General features: G+C 45.2%; 1 protein-coding gene across 1 annotated transcript in view; it reads left to right on the top strand.

Moving 5' to 3' along the window:
- Positions 1 to 762: 762 nt before the first annotated feature.
- The window catches only part of EFCAB5 (EF-hand calcium binding domain 5), a 53,921-nt gene continuing 37,418 nt past the window's right edge, over positions 763 to 17,265 (top strand). The window contains exons 1-4 of the mRNA XM_077836924.1: positions 763 to 1,328; positions 10,419 to 10,575; positions 11,772 to 11,837; positions 14,162 to 14,230. Of these exons, the coding sequence (XP_077693050.1) occupies positions 763 to 1,328; positions 10,419 to 10,575; positions 11,772 to 11,837; positions 14,162 to 14,230 (858 nt within the window). The remainder of the gene's footprint in view (positions 1,329 to 10,418; positions 10,576 to 11,771; positions 11,838 to 14,161; positions 14,231 to 17,265) is intronic.

The raw sequence follows: 17,265 nt of genomic DNA on the forward strand, positions 1-17,265 counted from the left end.
GCAGGAAGGGGTAGCGATCCGAGGGCTTGGTGAGTCTCGGCAGTCTCTCCGTCACATCGCGAATCTTAGCCCCCGGCAAGCAGCAGACTTCTCGGTTTTCCCGGTCAGGGCGGCAGATAGAATGAAGTAAAGTAGGCGTAGTATCTGCCTCACTGCTTCCCAGGGGCATGGGAAACATGGAGACAAAATGGGCAGTTCTGAATAGCAGAAAATAGGGTGTTGATGCTACATGGAAAACTCCCAGCCTCAGGCATCTGTTACTACACACATATTACTTCCTGTATCCCATGTCTCATGGGAATTATTAGAAAAGTTGGAAACAAGGAAGGGGAACTGTTGTCTAATGGTTAAAATGGGGGACTGATAGACAGCACGCCTGAGTCTATTCCCAACTCCGCCTTTGACTAGCTGGGTCACCTTGAGCACCCTTCTGTGTGGCTCAGTTCCCCATCCATAAAAGGGAATACAAATATTTAGCTCCAGGATCTCTCAGGGTCACTGTGAGGCATAATTAATTAATTAATTAATAATTAATGCTTGTAAAGCATTTTAAGCTCCTCAGATGAAATGGGCTGTATTTATTTAGGAGTGCAAAGTAACAATTTCTGATTTAGAAAAGGAATGTAAAAGAAACATCTACTGATTGTTTTCTAACTGTATAGATTTGTTTTCCCTTGTATTTTCTATCTATCTAAGACATTTCTGCCATGTCTTTCAGAATTACATGGTGTTGATCTGCTTTTGCATGTACCACAGTGAAATATGGCTGCTGTGCCAGAAGATGAAGGCCAAACTCCTGGACTGAAACTCCCCAAGCTTAGTGTTCAGAGTATGCCCATCAGAGCAAAAAGGAGAAGCCAGGAGAGTGCTACGCTGCCAGGTCTCAGAAAGGATGCTCAATGGAAAGAGACATTCTATGAGAAGGTACAACAGAGAGCGTTGAATCTACAAAGGGAAAAGGTGGAAAAGATTCACGTACGTAAGGCAGAGGAAGAAAAGATAAAAAAGAAAGAACCTCTGGACTGGCTGTCTAAGGAATGGCTGAGTGAAGAGAAGATGACAAGGGACACCAGGGCCTATTTGCTCGACAAACTCCTACCCACATTAGTCCCAGGAGTAGAAAAATTGTTAATGGAAGTGGAAGGAAAGAAGGTGCTTGAAACAGACCAAGATCCACCCAAGTTTGATCCCATTAATTTTCTAGGAGAATATCTGATGAGGCATAACCCTCAGTTTGATACATCTGCAAAACTAGATCCCTACAAGAGAGGGATGAAGGCTGTCATGGAGGAGTTGAAAACTCAGGTGCCTGATACAGCACTTAACAGGTGAGTGAGTTTAAACTATGCTTGGTTATAATATACCCTTCTCATGGTATCTCTGTATTCATTTTAGAAAAAGCAGTACATTCCTTAATTGGATACAGTGACTGTAATCTGGGATGGCAAAAGTGCATCCTCCGGCACCAAATGAATCCCCTGGAGTTCTGTGCCATGGCCAGCAGCTGTCTTCTTCGAGTCTTGGAAGCAAGAGAGATGCCAGCACATGGCAGATATAGTCAATCAATGGCTTATGCAGATTTAAGGCAGTATCCTACCCCCACTGTGTAGGCAGTGCTTGATTTGACACCGTGCGCATGGAATGAGGACACTTTATGACCTTTCTGGACATTTTTAGCACCAATGTTAACAACATAGGCCAGACACTCCTGAGGCCCTTTTCCCCTTATGTCCCTCCAAAGAGAATGAAAACAGGGTTAGCCAAGTTCCTCTGGTGCCCATCCTGAGGATTTCTCTTGACTGGACCAAGGGCAGGGCTGTCTTGGTTCTCCTTGGGATCTCCCTCCAGGAAAACGTTTGCTACAATCCTTCTGTAGCTATGTTCATTTCAGATCCGTTCACATTTATCCATTGTAGGCTCTCTTTCCGTCAGCACTTCCCTTTGAATCATTATTGCCCATCCTAAATTAGCAGATGAGCTGGTTTTCTCTGCACAGTTTGGTCCAGTGTTATATAATTCATGTATATTTTTCTACAGCATCTCACATGAGGAGATTATAAAATTCAGTTGCATTAATAAATAATACATTCGTCTTGATTTGTCAATTCAGAAAAATATGCAAGTGAACATCTGTGTTAATGAAAGGCACCAGAGTGGGCAGCAATAATGTCAGAACTACTCATTAACTTCCCGATCACTTTATTCCAGAGTCTGTTTTGGTAGAATAACAGGATTTGTACAGTACTCTCATCTATTTGCATAAAACTGAAGTCAGGTTTGGGTGTCAGGAATTAAGGAAAGAAGATGTTGACATAAAATGTCTCATGTCTAGACTCTAAACTAAGATAATGGAAGTTCCCAGTTATTAAATGAATAAAGGAATATGGTTAAATCTCTCTCTCTCTCTCTCTCTCTCTCTCGTATTTCTAATGCATATGCTGTTGTAGGTTTCAGAGTAACAGCCGTGTTAGTCTGTATTTGCAAAAAGAAAAGGAGGACTTGTGGCACCTTAGAGACTAACCAATTTATTTGAACATAAGCTTTCGTGAGCTACAGCTCACTTCATCGGATGCATACTGTGGAAACTGCAGAAGACATTATATACACAGAGACCATGAAACAATATCTCCTCCCACCCCACTCTCCTGCTGGTAATAGCTTATCTAAAGTGATCACTCTCCTTACAATGTGTATGATAATCAAGTTGGGCCATTTCCAGCACAAATCCAGGTTTTCTCACCCTCCGCCCCCCCACAAACTCACTCTCCTGCTGGTAATAGCCCATCCAAAGTGACCACTCTCTTTACAATGTGTATGATAATCAAGGTGGGCCATTTCCAGCACAAATCCAGGTTTTCTCACCCCACCCCCTTCCAAAAACCACACACACAAACTCACTCTCCTGCTGGTAATAGCTTATCCAAAGTGACCACTCTCCCTACAATGTGCATGATAATCAAGGTGGGCCATTTCCAGCACAAATCCAGGTTTTCTCACCCCCCCACCCCCATATACACACAAACTCACTCTCCTGCTGGTAACAGCCCATCCAAAGCGACCACTCTCCCCACAATGTGCATGATAATCAAGGTGGGCCATTTCCAGCACAAATCCAGGTCTTCTCACCCCCCGCCCCCACACACAAACTCACTCTCCTGCTGGTAATAGCTCATCCAAACTGACCACTCTCCTTACAATGTGTATGATAATCAAGGTGGGCCATTTCCAGCATAAACCCAAGTTTAACCAGAACATCGGGGGGGGGGTAGGAAAAAACAAGGGGAAATAGGCTACCTTGCATAATGACTTAGCCACTCCCAGTCTCTATTTAAGCCTAAATTAATAGTATCCAATTTGCAAATGAATTCCAATTCAGCAGTTTCTCGCTGGAGTCTGGATTTGAAGTTTTTTTGTTGTAAGATAGCGACCTTCATGTCTGTAATTGCGTGACCAGAGAGATTGAAGTGTTCTCCGACTGGTTTATGAATGTTATAATTCTTGACATCTGATTTGTGTCCATTTATTCTTTTACATAGAGACTGTCCAGTTTGACCAATGTACATGGCAGAGGGGCATTGCTGGCACATGATGGCATATATCACACTGGTGGATGTGCAGGTGAACAAACCTCTGATAGTTTGGCTGATGTGATTAGGCCCTGTGATGGTGTCCCCTGAATAGATATGTGGACACAGTTGGCAACGGGCTTTGTTGCAAGGATAGGTTCCTGGGTTAGTGGTTCTGTTGTGTGGTATGTGGTTGTTGGTGAGTATTTGCTTCAGGTTGCGGGGCTGTCTGTAGGCAAGGACTGGCCTGTCTCCCAAGATAGGCGAGAGTGTTGGGTCACCCTTCAGGATAGGTTGTAGATCCTTAATAATGCGTTGGAGAGGTTTTAGTTGGGGGCTGAAGGTGACGGCTAGTGGCGTTCTGTTATTTTCTTTGTTAGGCCTGTCCTGTAGTAGGTGACTTCTGGGAACTCTTCTGGCTCTGTCAGTCTGTTACTTCACTTCAGCAGGTGGGTATTGTAGTTGTAAGAATGCTTGACAGAGATCTTGTAGGTGTTTGTCTCTGTCTGAGGGGTTGGAGCAAATGCGGTTGTATCGCAGAGCTTGGCTGTAGACGATGGATCGTGTGGTGTGGTCTGGGTGAAAGCTGGAGGCATGCAGGTAGGAATAGCGGTCAGTAGGTTTCCGGTATAGGGTGGTGTTTATGTGACCATTGTTTATTAGCACTGTAGTGTCCAGGAAGTGGATCTCTTGTGTGGACTGGACCAGGCTGAGGTTGATGGTGGGATGGAAATTGTTGAAATCATGGTGGAATTCCTCAAGGGCTTCTTTTCCTTGGGTCCAGATGATGAAGATGTCATCAATATAGCGCAAGTAGAGTAGGGGCATTAGGGGACGAGAGCTGAGGAAGCGTTGTTCTAAATCAGCCATAAAAATGTTGGCATACTGTGGGGCCATGCGGGTACCCATAGCAGTGCCGCTGATCTGAAGGTATACATTGTCCCCAAATGTAAAATAGTTATGGGTAAGGACAAAGTCACAAAGTTCAGCCACCAGGTTAGCCGTGATATTATCGGGGATAGTGTTCTTGATGGCTTGTAGTCCATCTTTGTGTGGAATGTTAGTGTAGAGGGCTTCTACATCCATAGTGGCCAGGATGGTGTTATCAGGAAGATCACCGATGGATTGTAGTTTCCTCAGGAAGTCAGTGGTGTCTCGAAGGTAGCTGGGAGTGCTGGTAGTATAGGGCCTGAGGAGGGAGTCTACATAGCCAGACAATCCTGCTGTCAGGGTGCCAATGCCTGAGATGATGGGGCGTCCAGGATTTCCAGGTTTATGGATCTTGGGTAGCAGACAGAATACCCCAGGTCAGGGCTCCAGGGGTGTGTCTGTGCGGATTTGTTCTTGTGCTTTTTCAGGAAGTTTCTTGAGCAAATGCTGTAGTTGCTTTTGGTAACTCTCAGTGGGATCATAGGGTAATGGCTTGTAGAAAGTGGTGTTGGAGAGCTGCCGAGCAGCCTCTTGTTCATATTCCGACCTATTCATGATGACAACAGCACCTGGGAGTGACAGACACTGGGAGTGGCTAAGTCATTATGCAAGGTAGCCTATTTCCTCTTGTTTTTTCCTACCCCCCCCCAGACATTCTGGTTAAACTTGGATTTATGCTGGAAATGGCCCACCTTGATTATCATACACATTGTAAGGAGAGTGGTCAGTTTGGATGAGCTATTACCAGCAGGAGAGTGAGTTTGTGGGGGGGGGGGGTGAGAAGACCTGGATTTGTGCTGGAAATGGCCCACCTTGATTATCATGCACATTGTGGGGAGAGTGGTCGCTTTGGATGGGCTGTTACCAGCAGGAGAGTGAGTTTGTGTGTATATGGGGGTGGGGGGGTGAGAAAACCTGGATTTGTGCTGGAAATGGCCCACCTTGATTATCATGCACATTGTAGGGAGAGTGGTCACTTTGGATAAGCTATTACCAGCAGGAGAGTGAGTTTGTGTGTGTGTGTTTTGGTGGGGGGTGTGTGTGTGAGAAAACCTGGATTTGTGCTGGAAATGGCCCACCTTGATTATCATACACATTGTAAAGAGAGTGGTCACTTTGGATGGGCTATTACCAGCAGGAGAGTGAGTTTGGGGGGCGGGGCGGAGGGTGAGAAAACCTGGATTTGTGCTGGAAATGGCTCAACTTGATTATCATACACATTGTAAGGAGAGTGATCACTTTAGATAAGCTATTACCAGCAGGAGAGTGGGGTGGGAGGAGGTATTGTTTCATGGTCTCTGTGTATATAATGTCTTCTGCAGTTTCCACAGTATGCATCCGATGAAGTGAGCTGTAGCTCACGAAAGCTTATGGTCAAATAAATTGGTTAGTCTCTAAGGTGCCACAAGTACTTCTTTTCTTTATGCTGTTGTAGTACTTAGGCACATACATAACCTATACCTGATACAATTAAAGCAGTGATAATTGACTCTTATGAATTGCATTTAACTCTATTTACCTGCCTTTAAATGTAGCTAGACTGGTGATCAGCACATGAGCACTCAGCATTTTGGCTTGCCATTTATTATGAGATTTATGATTTCATGCTTTACCTTTGCTTTGGGCTGGTAATTCCAGTTTAAAATTTGGGAGTTAAGTTCTTAGCTTGACCGATATGGAAGAGTCTGAGAGCTGATGCTCAGGAAATCTGTATGAGGAGTCACAGCAGTTAGCCTCTCCATGGCTGTCAGTGCCAGGGGATTTACACAGCCATGGCAGTAACAGGTAGTATCATGGGATTTGTGTTTGCATTATTTTAGGATTTCCATATTTGTGTCTGGCAGGATCACAGGATTAGTATGGTGTTCTTAAATCTGGGGTACTTGTGGCACCTTAGAGACTAACAAATTTATTTAAGCATAAGCTTTCGTGAGCTACAGCTCACTTCATTGGCTGCTGCTCTGAAACCTATCATTAAATCTGGGGACTCCATAGCTGCACTACAAGCTTTTGCTCCCACCATGCTCTGGTGCATAATACTTGCCATGAGTCGCTGGCTTTCCAAGTAGAACAAATTAGGAGACGAATGGCAAGGGGAGCTCAGAATGGCTCATGTAAGCACCCAAAGTTCAGGAGTGAAATCCTGGCCCCATTGAAATCAATGGGAGTTTTGCCATTAAATTCAGAAGGGCCAGGATTTCACCTCAGTTGCTTATCCAAAATTTATCCACCCTAGCTGAACTTTCTCTGGCTTCTTCCATCCCCACCTTAACTGTGACCATGTTGGGAGGCCAGGAGTTCATGAGAGTGGGGTGGGAGAAGTTCCTTTTTATCTGAACCAACTCACACCTGAATTAATGTCTGGTTTTGTTCAAAGGATGCCAATGCATCCAGCTGATTCATGCATCCATATGTGGGAGAACAGGGGCTTCCTTCCTTCCTAAACATGCTTCTTTGTGCAGGGAGTCACCCTAAAGATATCTCTGCTTATCATATGCATTACTAACAAATGTGTTCCCACCATGGTGCATCTACCCAGGACTGTTATAACCAGATGGAAACTTCTGCAGTGGGACAATCTTTGTCCTGCACCCAAGGACAAAAGGAAAACGCATTTACATGCCCTTTCAGGACCACATGGTAATAGCTGGAACAAGCTTCCTAGAGAAACAAAATTGCAGCACACTGCATGTATAGCACATACCGTCCCTTGTGTTTGGCACTGCCCAAATTAATCATCAAAGCAGTCTGGCAACTCTTACATTGGAGTTAATCCTGCTTTGTGTTTGCTAATCATTCCTGAAGAGGGGCTGATAGTTGAAATGTTTCTAAGTTTATTTCCTGTTTTTAAGTTACAGAGAACTTTCTTGATCCATTTAATTTGGCAACTGGTACATCTCTTCTTTGCAGCATTATTAAAGCAGTCCAGAAAAGGGAATTAGGTTTCCCAAGACCCTGCTCCATTGTATCATGGTGTTAGGGGTTGAATCACATCAGAAAGCAGTTGTCTTTCAGTTAGTCCCATAGTTTGGCTTTTTCCTAGCAGTAAACAGGGCAGTTTCCCCATTTATTTTGTGGATTTTTTTAAGCCAAGTGCCGTTTGAATTTAAAGGCCCTTGTCAAGGAATTTTTAATGTAATTTTTCCCCGTTGTCATTTATAAGTTGATATCTGCAAACTGAAATCTTTTTCCTTGCCTTAATATTTATTTCTTCTTGTATGTACATCTACCTGCCATTTGTTATAGAGTGAAGTCCTGCCCTCACCGAAGTCAATGGCAAAACTCCTGTTGACTTAAACAGGACCAAGGTTTTCCCCATAGTGTTGCACTTGAGCAGTGAGCCTTCACACACAGGTTCCGTTCTGTAGGGTCAGTAATAACCAAGGTCTGCATGGTCTTGATAAACGTGTACATACTCTAAACCACAGGGCATTACTTACACCGAGCCAAATCTACATGCTCGTCTTGTGGCAGAAATCTGCTCAACGATATTAATTATCCCTATATTCTGCACAGCCTGGTAGTCCTTCCTGCGTCCAATATACTCAGGATTCTCCTAGAACAGGTGTGGAGAAGGCTTCTATTTGCAGTGTTATGGGTTTACAGTGGGACTCAATCCAAGCAGTCTTCCTTCTTTTCATCTCAAAGCGAAAGCAAAAACATTGTTGACAGATCAGCGCAGAAGCTGCATCCACCTTCAGCTGACGTTTGTTATGATTTTATCCATAGATGAGCTAGCCCCAGAATTTCTGATGTTGCAAAGACTAGATTCAATGCCCCATGTGAGGCTAGATGTGGGAAAGATTTTAGCAGGGATTTTCATTGACACAGTGAAGGCTCCCGGGAAAGCGTAAAGAAAACAGAGGCGCATCCTGTCCTTGTTATATTGGTAATTAGAGATGTTAGTACACTTACTGCTATGTAGGCATAAGAAGCCAGAGGCTCAGACCTTTACCTCTTTGCGGTTAACAACTTAGCCACATGTGGCCTGGTCCTGAGAGGTGCTAAGGACCCACAGTTTCCACTCAGCTCTTCAAAATATCTGGCCATTAATTGGGCAGTGCCAGTGGACAGCAAATATTTAAAATCTAAGAGGCCAGGAGAAGTGAGAAATAACTTTTTTGTGGTAGTCGGGCAAGCCCTTTTGTAAATTCCCTAATTTGGCTGCTCATTCTGAGGTTGGATCTGATCCACATATCTCACCATTTTATCAAGATTAGAAATGATCCCAAGTGAAAACACTGCAGAAGGAAATGAAGGAACAGATCAAGACAAAGACAGCTCTGTGCCATTTGGAGCTGCAGGAATCACCTCCAAGAATCCCGTTAAAAATAGGGCTGTGGAGCCCTGAGGCCCAAGTGAAATCATAAGTGTTGCAGAAGGTCTAAGAGGGTTAAGTTTCACAAGACTCTCTCGCGTGCATCATTCATATGCCTCTCATATACTGGGCAACTGAGTGACTGATGAAGAAGCTTCCATGATAAATGGTCATGACTTAACACTGACCTAGTGATAAATATTACTGTAGCCAGTGTGTTATTATAATATGTTAAATAGGCCTTATTATTAATTAAAATGTAATTGCTTTATAATTGCAAGCCTTGTTCCTAAACTATAGTGAGAGGTCAGGGATAGTATCAGATTATCATCACACCTTAAGTGAAAAAACAATCTTGGAGAAGAGAGAAATCATCTGGTTAAATTACAGTCCTGGGGCCAGACTTTGCTCTCAGTGACAAGAGACAAACAGGAGTAGCACCACTTACTCCTGCTAGTTATAGACTGGCATAACTTAGAGCAATATCTGGCTCAGTGAATGCACAGTACATGGGTGAAAGGAACAGTTAGGAGCTCTCAATACAGAGACAAAGACTCTTTAACAATCCATTGAAATGGGAATAAAAAACTCCAGACCCTCTCCCCCCATAATTGAGCTGTTACCCTGTAGCTATAGGCACAATGAGTGCCATTCATGGGGTTGTTTTCCTGAAGACTTTACTTATATTTTACAGAAGAAAAAAAAATCTATACATGATCAGTTTAATAAAATCCTTTTATCCTGGCTACAAAATGGAGGACTGGCAAATGCCCTTCTGATAGGTTAGAGAAGGAAAACAGCTAGAATCCAGAAGAAAGAAAGGCACTTCTGGTCCAGGCTTGCAAACCCTGTGTTCAATAAAAAACAGAAGCATGGTAGGCAAATTATCCCTGTCCTAAAGCAGTGAGAATTTTATTGTGCAATAGCACTTTGGAAAATTCATTAAACATAGTTCACTGCCAGTGCAATTCTTACATTAAATGATACATAGGCTCTGAGACAAATGCATAGTAATGTAATTTTGTTGTTAAATTACGTGAAGCAAAATTATACCCCTCAGTTCCTGCTAAAATGTTCGGCAGGAAAATTGAAGAACATCTCCATAATTAATGATTAGCACCATCATAGAAAGGTGCATTCTTTAAGGGCAAAATCCACCCTTTGTGTAACTCTGCAAGTCACTAGAGTTGCACCAGGGATAATTTTGTCCCTAAATGTCTGACTGTCTCTGGGCTCAGAGAGAGTTCCATGCACCTTTCACAAAAGGCTCTCTCTACAGTGATGTACTTGATACTCAAGCTCTGCATTCAAATTCTTAATTACACTGGCCTTCAGCAGAGACTTCCACTTCATGACAAACATTCTCGCCTTCCAAGAGCTGCCTCATGAAGACATGGATTGTGAGTGTTTATATAGAATTTGACTGGTAGTTTGTTGCCCAAAAGATCAACTATTTCAATGGGGAAAACACCTAATGTAATAGAAAGTACAGGAATTACAGTGTGCAATTACTTCCATTTCCTGCTGTTCCTCAGGAGAGGTCAAACCAAACTTAGCTCAGCCTATGACAGTAACTTTATGATCCATACGCCCATGCCTTACAGGCTAGCCAGGATGAAGTCTGAGGTAAAGAAAAACCGTGAGCAAAGGGAGCAGGTGGAGAAAATCAAGTCTCAGGTGGCAGAAATGCGAAAGGAGGCCCTGGCAGTGCAGTTCAAAGAATGGACATTGGATGTCAGTGGAAGGCTACCACTCACACTGGTAACTAGGGCAGATATTCACAGAAACACTGCTATGTTTATACCCGGGAGGAGGAGAATGGAGGCTATTGTGGAAGTGAGTTTGCTATGTTATATAGCAGGAAGGGAGAGGAAGGATGGTCCAGTGGTTAGGCACTAGCCTAGGACCCACGAGATCTGCCTTCAAGTCCTTGATCTGCCTCAGACTTTCTGTGTGACCTTTGGGAAGTGACTTAGCCTCTCTTTGCCACAGCTGCCGAATGGGATAATAGCCCTGGCCTGCTGCACAGGGGGGTTGTGAGGATAAATCCATTATTGTGTAGTGCACAGGTACTACCGTGATGGGAGCCAGATAAGTGCTGCAGATAGTTTTATATCTCTCAGCCTTGGGTTTCCTGGCGGCAGCTGGTCACAACTCAAAATCAACCTCAGAAGACACTGGGTGGCTTACTCCCATCCTATCCTTTCAGGGCCACCATTAATTCCATTGTCCCCCTTGCCCCAAACCATTGACTCACTGTTTGAAAAGATGAGACTTAAAGTCATCATGATGGACCAACCAGTCTTGGGTGCTGGTACAGACACCTTCCATAGATGGCAAATAAGTCAACTGCTGTGAAATTCCCCTGACCCCCACTAGCTTTATGGGCTATACAAAGCACATAACATAGACGTGGCCTGAATTTCTGTAAGTGGTGAGAGGCCTGGGAGGCGGTGGGGGGGGGGGGGGAGCCTAAAGTAATGTTCGTTAGGATCGTCTAATTTAATGGGAAAATTCCAGAACTGCTGCAATGTGCCTTCTGTGGTCTAGCATAACATTCCCATTTACTTACTACAAACACTTTAAGGGTGACCTCTTCAGATCACAGGGCTCTGGGTATGGTCTGTGATGCAGTCATCCATTCTCAGCACTGGGGTATCCTTATGTTGCTGTAAAGATTTGAGGAGCCCTGGGCAAAAACAAAGCAGGAAGAAAATAAATGGCAAGACATTTCTGAGAAACCAATTGCTATAGAGCTGCTTTATCTAAATCTGTTCATAAAATCAAATGGTGATAACCTGGGCCAGAGTGTCAATGCAGGGAAAGCAGGTGCCCTTTTTCGGTTCAGGCGTGGGGAGAGAGAGTAACACTACAGCTACTTTGAGTTTGAAAAGGAGTGGAGATGAGCAAAGAGTGTTTCTATGACTCAGGCTTTTAATTGTTGTTTTGATTTATAGGTTCAGAGTGCCCTGAGGTCATTTCTGGATGTCATTTCTACTCCTTTGGGAGCAGGGCCAGGTAAGGTCACAAATGTTTTCTTTGGTTTTATTTTCCTTGGTCTGACTTATGGTGCAGAATGGGAGCAAAAGGAAAGTAGGCATGGAATCTATAAGGACAGTCACGGTATACCAGCCACGATTCTTGCTTGCAAGACTTCAAGTGGGGAGGGGCAGAGGGTGAACCATTATGTTGTCTTGGTGTTTTTTTGGTTTTTTTTAATAAAATTATGTAAAAACAACATCACAGCTTGTGGGCCCCCCACCCACATGACAGCACAAAAGCTGAGTAAATGTACTTGGCATAGAAGATCTAAAAAGGGCTGGGGAACAAGGAGTCCTCTCCCCATCTGGTGGGGTCTCCTGATGCAGATGTGCAGCCTTGCTACAGCTATTCCTATAGTCCATGGGCTATTGTAGTAGCTGCATCCCTGTGTGCCCACAGGGATCTAGTCCGTTCCTTGTCATGTTCCTGACTTCCCAAGTCCATCCCCATCACAGGCCCCTCTTCCTCATTGCTGCAGAGCTCTGCAGGGTGAAAAGGCATGCAGAGTTCCTCTCCAGGGCCTCTCTGTGTCCGGCAGCTCCCCCCAGATAAATTGGACCTGCACCAGTTCTGTTCCGTGCCCATGGAAACGGGGGAGGGGTGCAGCATTTGGCCCAGTCATTTTAGACTAAGTTGATCTGGGCCTCTCTAGTTGCCAGTAACAGACTCACAGGGCCCCTTCCTAAGTAATAAAACTCTGACAGTGGCAAGTAGCCTGTCCCTCTTTTCTTTCCCCCACATTAGCCAAACCTGCTCCTCATGTGTGCATGAAAATCAGCTGAAGATCCCCCACCCCTCTCTCATTTCATACTAGGGCCATACTTGGCATGTTTGGGGGTGGGTAAAAAATGAAAGCGTAGCATAGCTGTTACCTTCTAGGGCAAATCCTGAAATGTGCCCGAGAATTCTGCGACAAGGCTCATCTTCTCTAGGCATTTTCTCTAGCCAGCGAAAGGAATGACAGTGACAACACATACAGGGCCCACATACCAGAGCATTCAGCACTGAACTGATTTGCATAATTCTCATCCTCTTTATGGCTTACGCTTGACATAATTAAATAATGATAATTGAATAGATAGGGCTAGAAATGTTGAAGTGGCAGTGTAAAGACTGTTGTCAGACCTTTAAAATAAATAGAGGTATTATGATAAGCAGTAACAACAAATCTGTCTTTGCTGGAAGATGTGAGGCTATGTAGGACACTCAAAAGCACATTGGAATCCTCCTCTGGAAATAACCTTTCTCCACAGCTTGCCTTTGCCCAGTGATAGTAATCACTGCCCTGAGTATTCATCTTAGACTGGTAGCACACAGTCTGAATGGCAAACCCAATCCTCAGGTGCTACTGTGGGGCTGTTGGGGGTACTGGTACTCTAAGAAAGAAGGAAGTTCCTGGCCAGACGGCTACTCTGCAGGCATTCTAGGCATTATTGGCAGTATTTTACTCACAGCCCAGCTCTGTTTCTCTGTGAATTTCATTTAACAGAGTCCAATACACTAAGTGAGCACTAAGCCGTGTTTTATAGTTTCATAAAGATAATGTATAACTTTTGGAGGTCTTAAGGAAGCAAGAAATATGTAGGTTCCACTGAGAGTGTTCTCATTATTTCTGATGTTTCACTCATCATCTTGTAGAAGTAAGAATAACAGAATAATAATCCCAACAGAGAGAATATTTCTTCTTTCAAGACTTCCCATGCAAATCCTGGGCATTTCTTCTCAGCTCCACTACTGTGGCCCAGAAACTGGCCAAAAGGTGGCTGCAAAGGTTGTAAAGTAAACAGGAATATCTATCTCCATATGGCCGCTAGAGTAAAAGTCTTGTTTTCAGAATACGGAAGCTCCAGTCCTTGCTGGTAATTCCAAAGTCAAGCCACAGCTGCAAGGAACCTGACTACTGGGTCCCAGCATGTAAGGGAACTATACCCATTCATTACATCACAAGCAGGCATAAGCAGATATAACTCCCATTGAAGTCGTCATGATTTACACCTATTTATGTCTTGTTTGAATCTGACCATAAAAGTTTGTCTGCACCAGCCTGTAGTGCTTGCCTTTCAGAAGGGGAACTGCAGTTTCTCAGCACTGGAAAGGGATATAAGAATCAGACCCAGCCAGTATTTATATAGCCACGAAGTACACTACTTATCACGAAGCAGAGCTGAACATGCAAAGTATATACAGGTGCTTCAACTCCCTGCCATTCGCAGCCACAGGCCAGAGTAGCCCTAGGTAGAAATACAATTCTGCAAAAATACATCTGCCTATTTTCTGTCTAATCTTCTCTCCTTCTCCATTAGAGATCTACGACAGGAAGCTGGAAACCGTAGATACACTGGGGAAAAAAGTGAATGAGGAAGAGTTTAGGGAGGTGAGAAGCTAAATAACTGCACCTGAGTCAGAATTCTATTCCTGTTATTGATGCCTTTTAGGAGTGTTTCCTCCCCTGGTGGGTGCTGACAACAGAAGATGAGAGGCCTCCCCCTCTCCCCAGCCCCAAGCTGTGACTCTGGCTCTGTTAGGTAACTCCATGTTCCCAGGTCACCATTATTATCTGCTCACATCCACATACCCATCCTTATTTTGTAGATTTCCCCATCACTCCAGCAGGGTGGAACATTTAGCTTCCTCCAGAGTCGCTGCCTGTGTGGCTCTATGTGTAAGTGGGGGAATAGTCCCGCTCTTGTGGGGAACTTTCCTGGCTTCTGCACTACCCCGGTGAAGTGGGCTAGCGAAAGGATCCGAGTCCTCACTCCCACTTCCTTCACCCAGTGGCCTCCCTGCCCTTGAGGACTCCCCTTCCACTCTCCTGTCTGGCAGAGTCCTCCTAACCCCAACAAGGCTGGGCCCAGGATTCCTGGGGGGCTCGACCCCCAACCCTGCTGTGGTCACCTAGGACAGGGGCTAGGGTGTCCCCACTCCGGGGTACTCTGTCTGCACTGGGCACTGCTCTGGCCCACTGACCATTACATACAAGTTAAAGCAAATGCAAGTTATTTAATCAACAATTAAATTTAAAAAGAATGAGGAAAAAATGGGAAAGGTGAAAGGAAACACATCACCCCGCTCTGTGGCAGGGAACATCACAAACAGTGTCTCTGGAACGTCAGGGCAGTTCACAGTCTGCTCCTTGTAAGTCCCAGGCCTCCTGCTCAGGCCCTGGCTGTGCTGCAGGGATGCTGGGGGTTGGACACTTGCTCTGGTGGTGGCCACACGCTCTCAGGCTCTAAGTGGTAGGACCCTTCTGCCCAGTGTCACCCCCGCCCTGTCGGGGTTATGATCCAAGCCTGGCCTGCAGAGCCTCTTGGCTGAGGTGTCTCCCTGTGCTGGGCCTGCTGCCCAGGGTCCCCCCTCGGTCCCCCCAGCTGCTCACCGCACCCAGCTCCGGACTGCTCCAGCCCCAGCTCCACCACTCGGTCTCTGCCGGGCTGCTGCTCTGCCTCCAGCTCCCTGGGCTGCTTCTCTGGGCCCTCTGGCTCTGGTTGCTGCAGCTCTGCTCCCAGGACAGGTCTGCTCTGCAGGCTGCTTCTCTGACTCTGCCCCCAGCACTGATCTGCTTCCTGGGCTGTTTTCCTGGCCCCTCTGGCTCTGGTTGCTGCAGCTCTGCTCCCAGGGCAAGTCTGCTCTCTCTGGGCTGTGCCTCTGGCTTTGGCGCTGCAGCTCTGCTCCCAGGACAGGCTCTGCTCTCTCTGGGCTGCTTTTCTGGTCCCTCTGGATCTGGCCCAGCTCTGCTCCCCAGCTTAGTTTGAGCCCCGGCTTTCTCCTTAGCTTGGCCCCACTCTGTCTGTCTGACCCAGGCAAATCCAGCTCACACGGAGGACGGGACCTCCCTGGCCTCCTGATTCCCTGATTAGCCTGCCCGCCCTGTCATTCAGGCTGACCTGGAGCATTGGCCTCTCCCTGTTGTTCCTGGGGGCTGTCAGTCTCAGGGTCCTGATTCCCCATCGACCCTTCCCCCTTTTTAGTCCTGGGAACTAGCCAACCAAAACACCCCACTGAATGTTAGTAAGGGGGCAACAGTCCCCTTACATATGGATTAATTATGAGGGATTATTTTAAAAGCCATGTTGTTAAAACATCTCCCTGGCGTCCTCCTTAGCATGTGCGAGGACACCACCTCTGCCATGCTGCAAGGAGCTATGTTTCAAATTACTCGTGAATTCAGATTTTTCATCAACAGCACGCAGGAGACGGTCTCCCAATGTAACTAGCATTCTAATGTAATTAGTATGGTTCCCATAGTGCTATTATTCCTTTGGGAATTCTGTTAACCAAAGTACAGTTCAACAGAAGGCTAATCAGGGATGAACAGCATTATTATTTTTGCCCATAGAGTGAGTATATTTTGCCACCATATGGCTTTGGTTTAAAAGCCACACCAGGGAGCATACAGAACATAAGGTAAGTGTTCGGTATCTTTTGCAGGGAACTTAAGCAATATTAACTCCTGTCGCAGAGGAGCTTCCAGCATGTTGTCCATCAGACACAAGGATTCAGTGGTGATGATTGTGGTGCTAGGCTGCTCCCATGCATCTGTGGGGAACTAGGATAGTAGTTCATTTATCACAGCAAACAAAGAATCTCAGAACGTCAAATGTATCAGCTCTGCCTCCTCATCCTCTTACCCCCAACCCCTCTGTGCCTTGGGTTTTTTCTAACCCAGCATGCTGTGGTTTAATTCAAGGAAGCGTCCCCGACTGTTTCCTATTTCGTGAAGGTGGTGGAGCGTGTGTGGGTGGTATGAGTGAGCATGTGGGCCTGAACATGTGTGTGCATGTGTATGTGAGTAAGCATGTGTGTACTGTCAGCACGTGGCTGCATGCATGATGATGAGTGTGTCTTTGAACTATTACAGTGACAAAGCTGTAACCAATGAAAGAAACAACCATATAAATACAGCTATCCCTCTCACTCCATCTTCCAGCATGTTCAGTCTTTGTGACCACCACCTGCTCTGGTAACAGTCATATAAATGACCAGTTTTCCAGTTCCAGTAAGTCTTTGTAAATTTGTTCTGTTTCTATAACTCCCAAAGGAAGGTGGAAGACAAAAGATGTAAGTAATCTTAAGAAAATGCTACTAAGACTGTAAAAATCAGGATATAAATGTATGGTTATGATTTGAGTTCTTATTTACCCCATACCCTCGTGTATCAGAATTAAATGTGTCTTCGGTGAGCCAAAAGTCACTCAGGACATTGGTTGGTCGTATGCCTGGGTCACTGCCCCATGGCATAAATTTAAAGCAAGGTATGTGTAGGGGATTACTGTACACTCTAATGTATCCACATTAACTCTGCTACTAATGGTGCTGTTAATCTGCCTGAGCTGTTCCCATAAATCATTGTGAGCAGAATATGTAGCAAGTGCTGTCATCTAGTGGTTAGAGAATAGAAGACAAAACTGG

This window comes from Eretmochelys imbricata, chromosome 17, assembly GCF_965152235.1.
Source record: "Eretmochelys imbricata isolate rEreImb1 chromosome 17, rEreImb1.hap1, whole genome shotgun sequence".
Classification (NCBI taxonomy): Eukaryota; Metazoa; Chordata; order Testudines; family Cheloniidae; genus Eretmochelys; species Eretmochelys imbricata.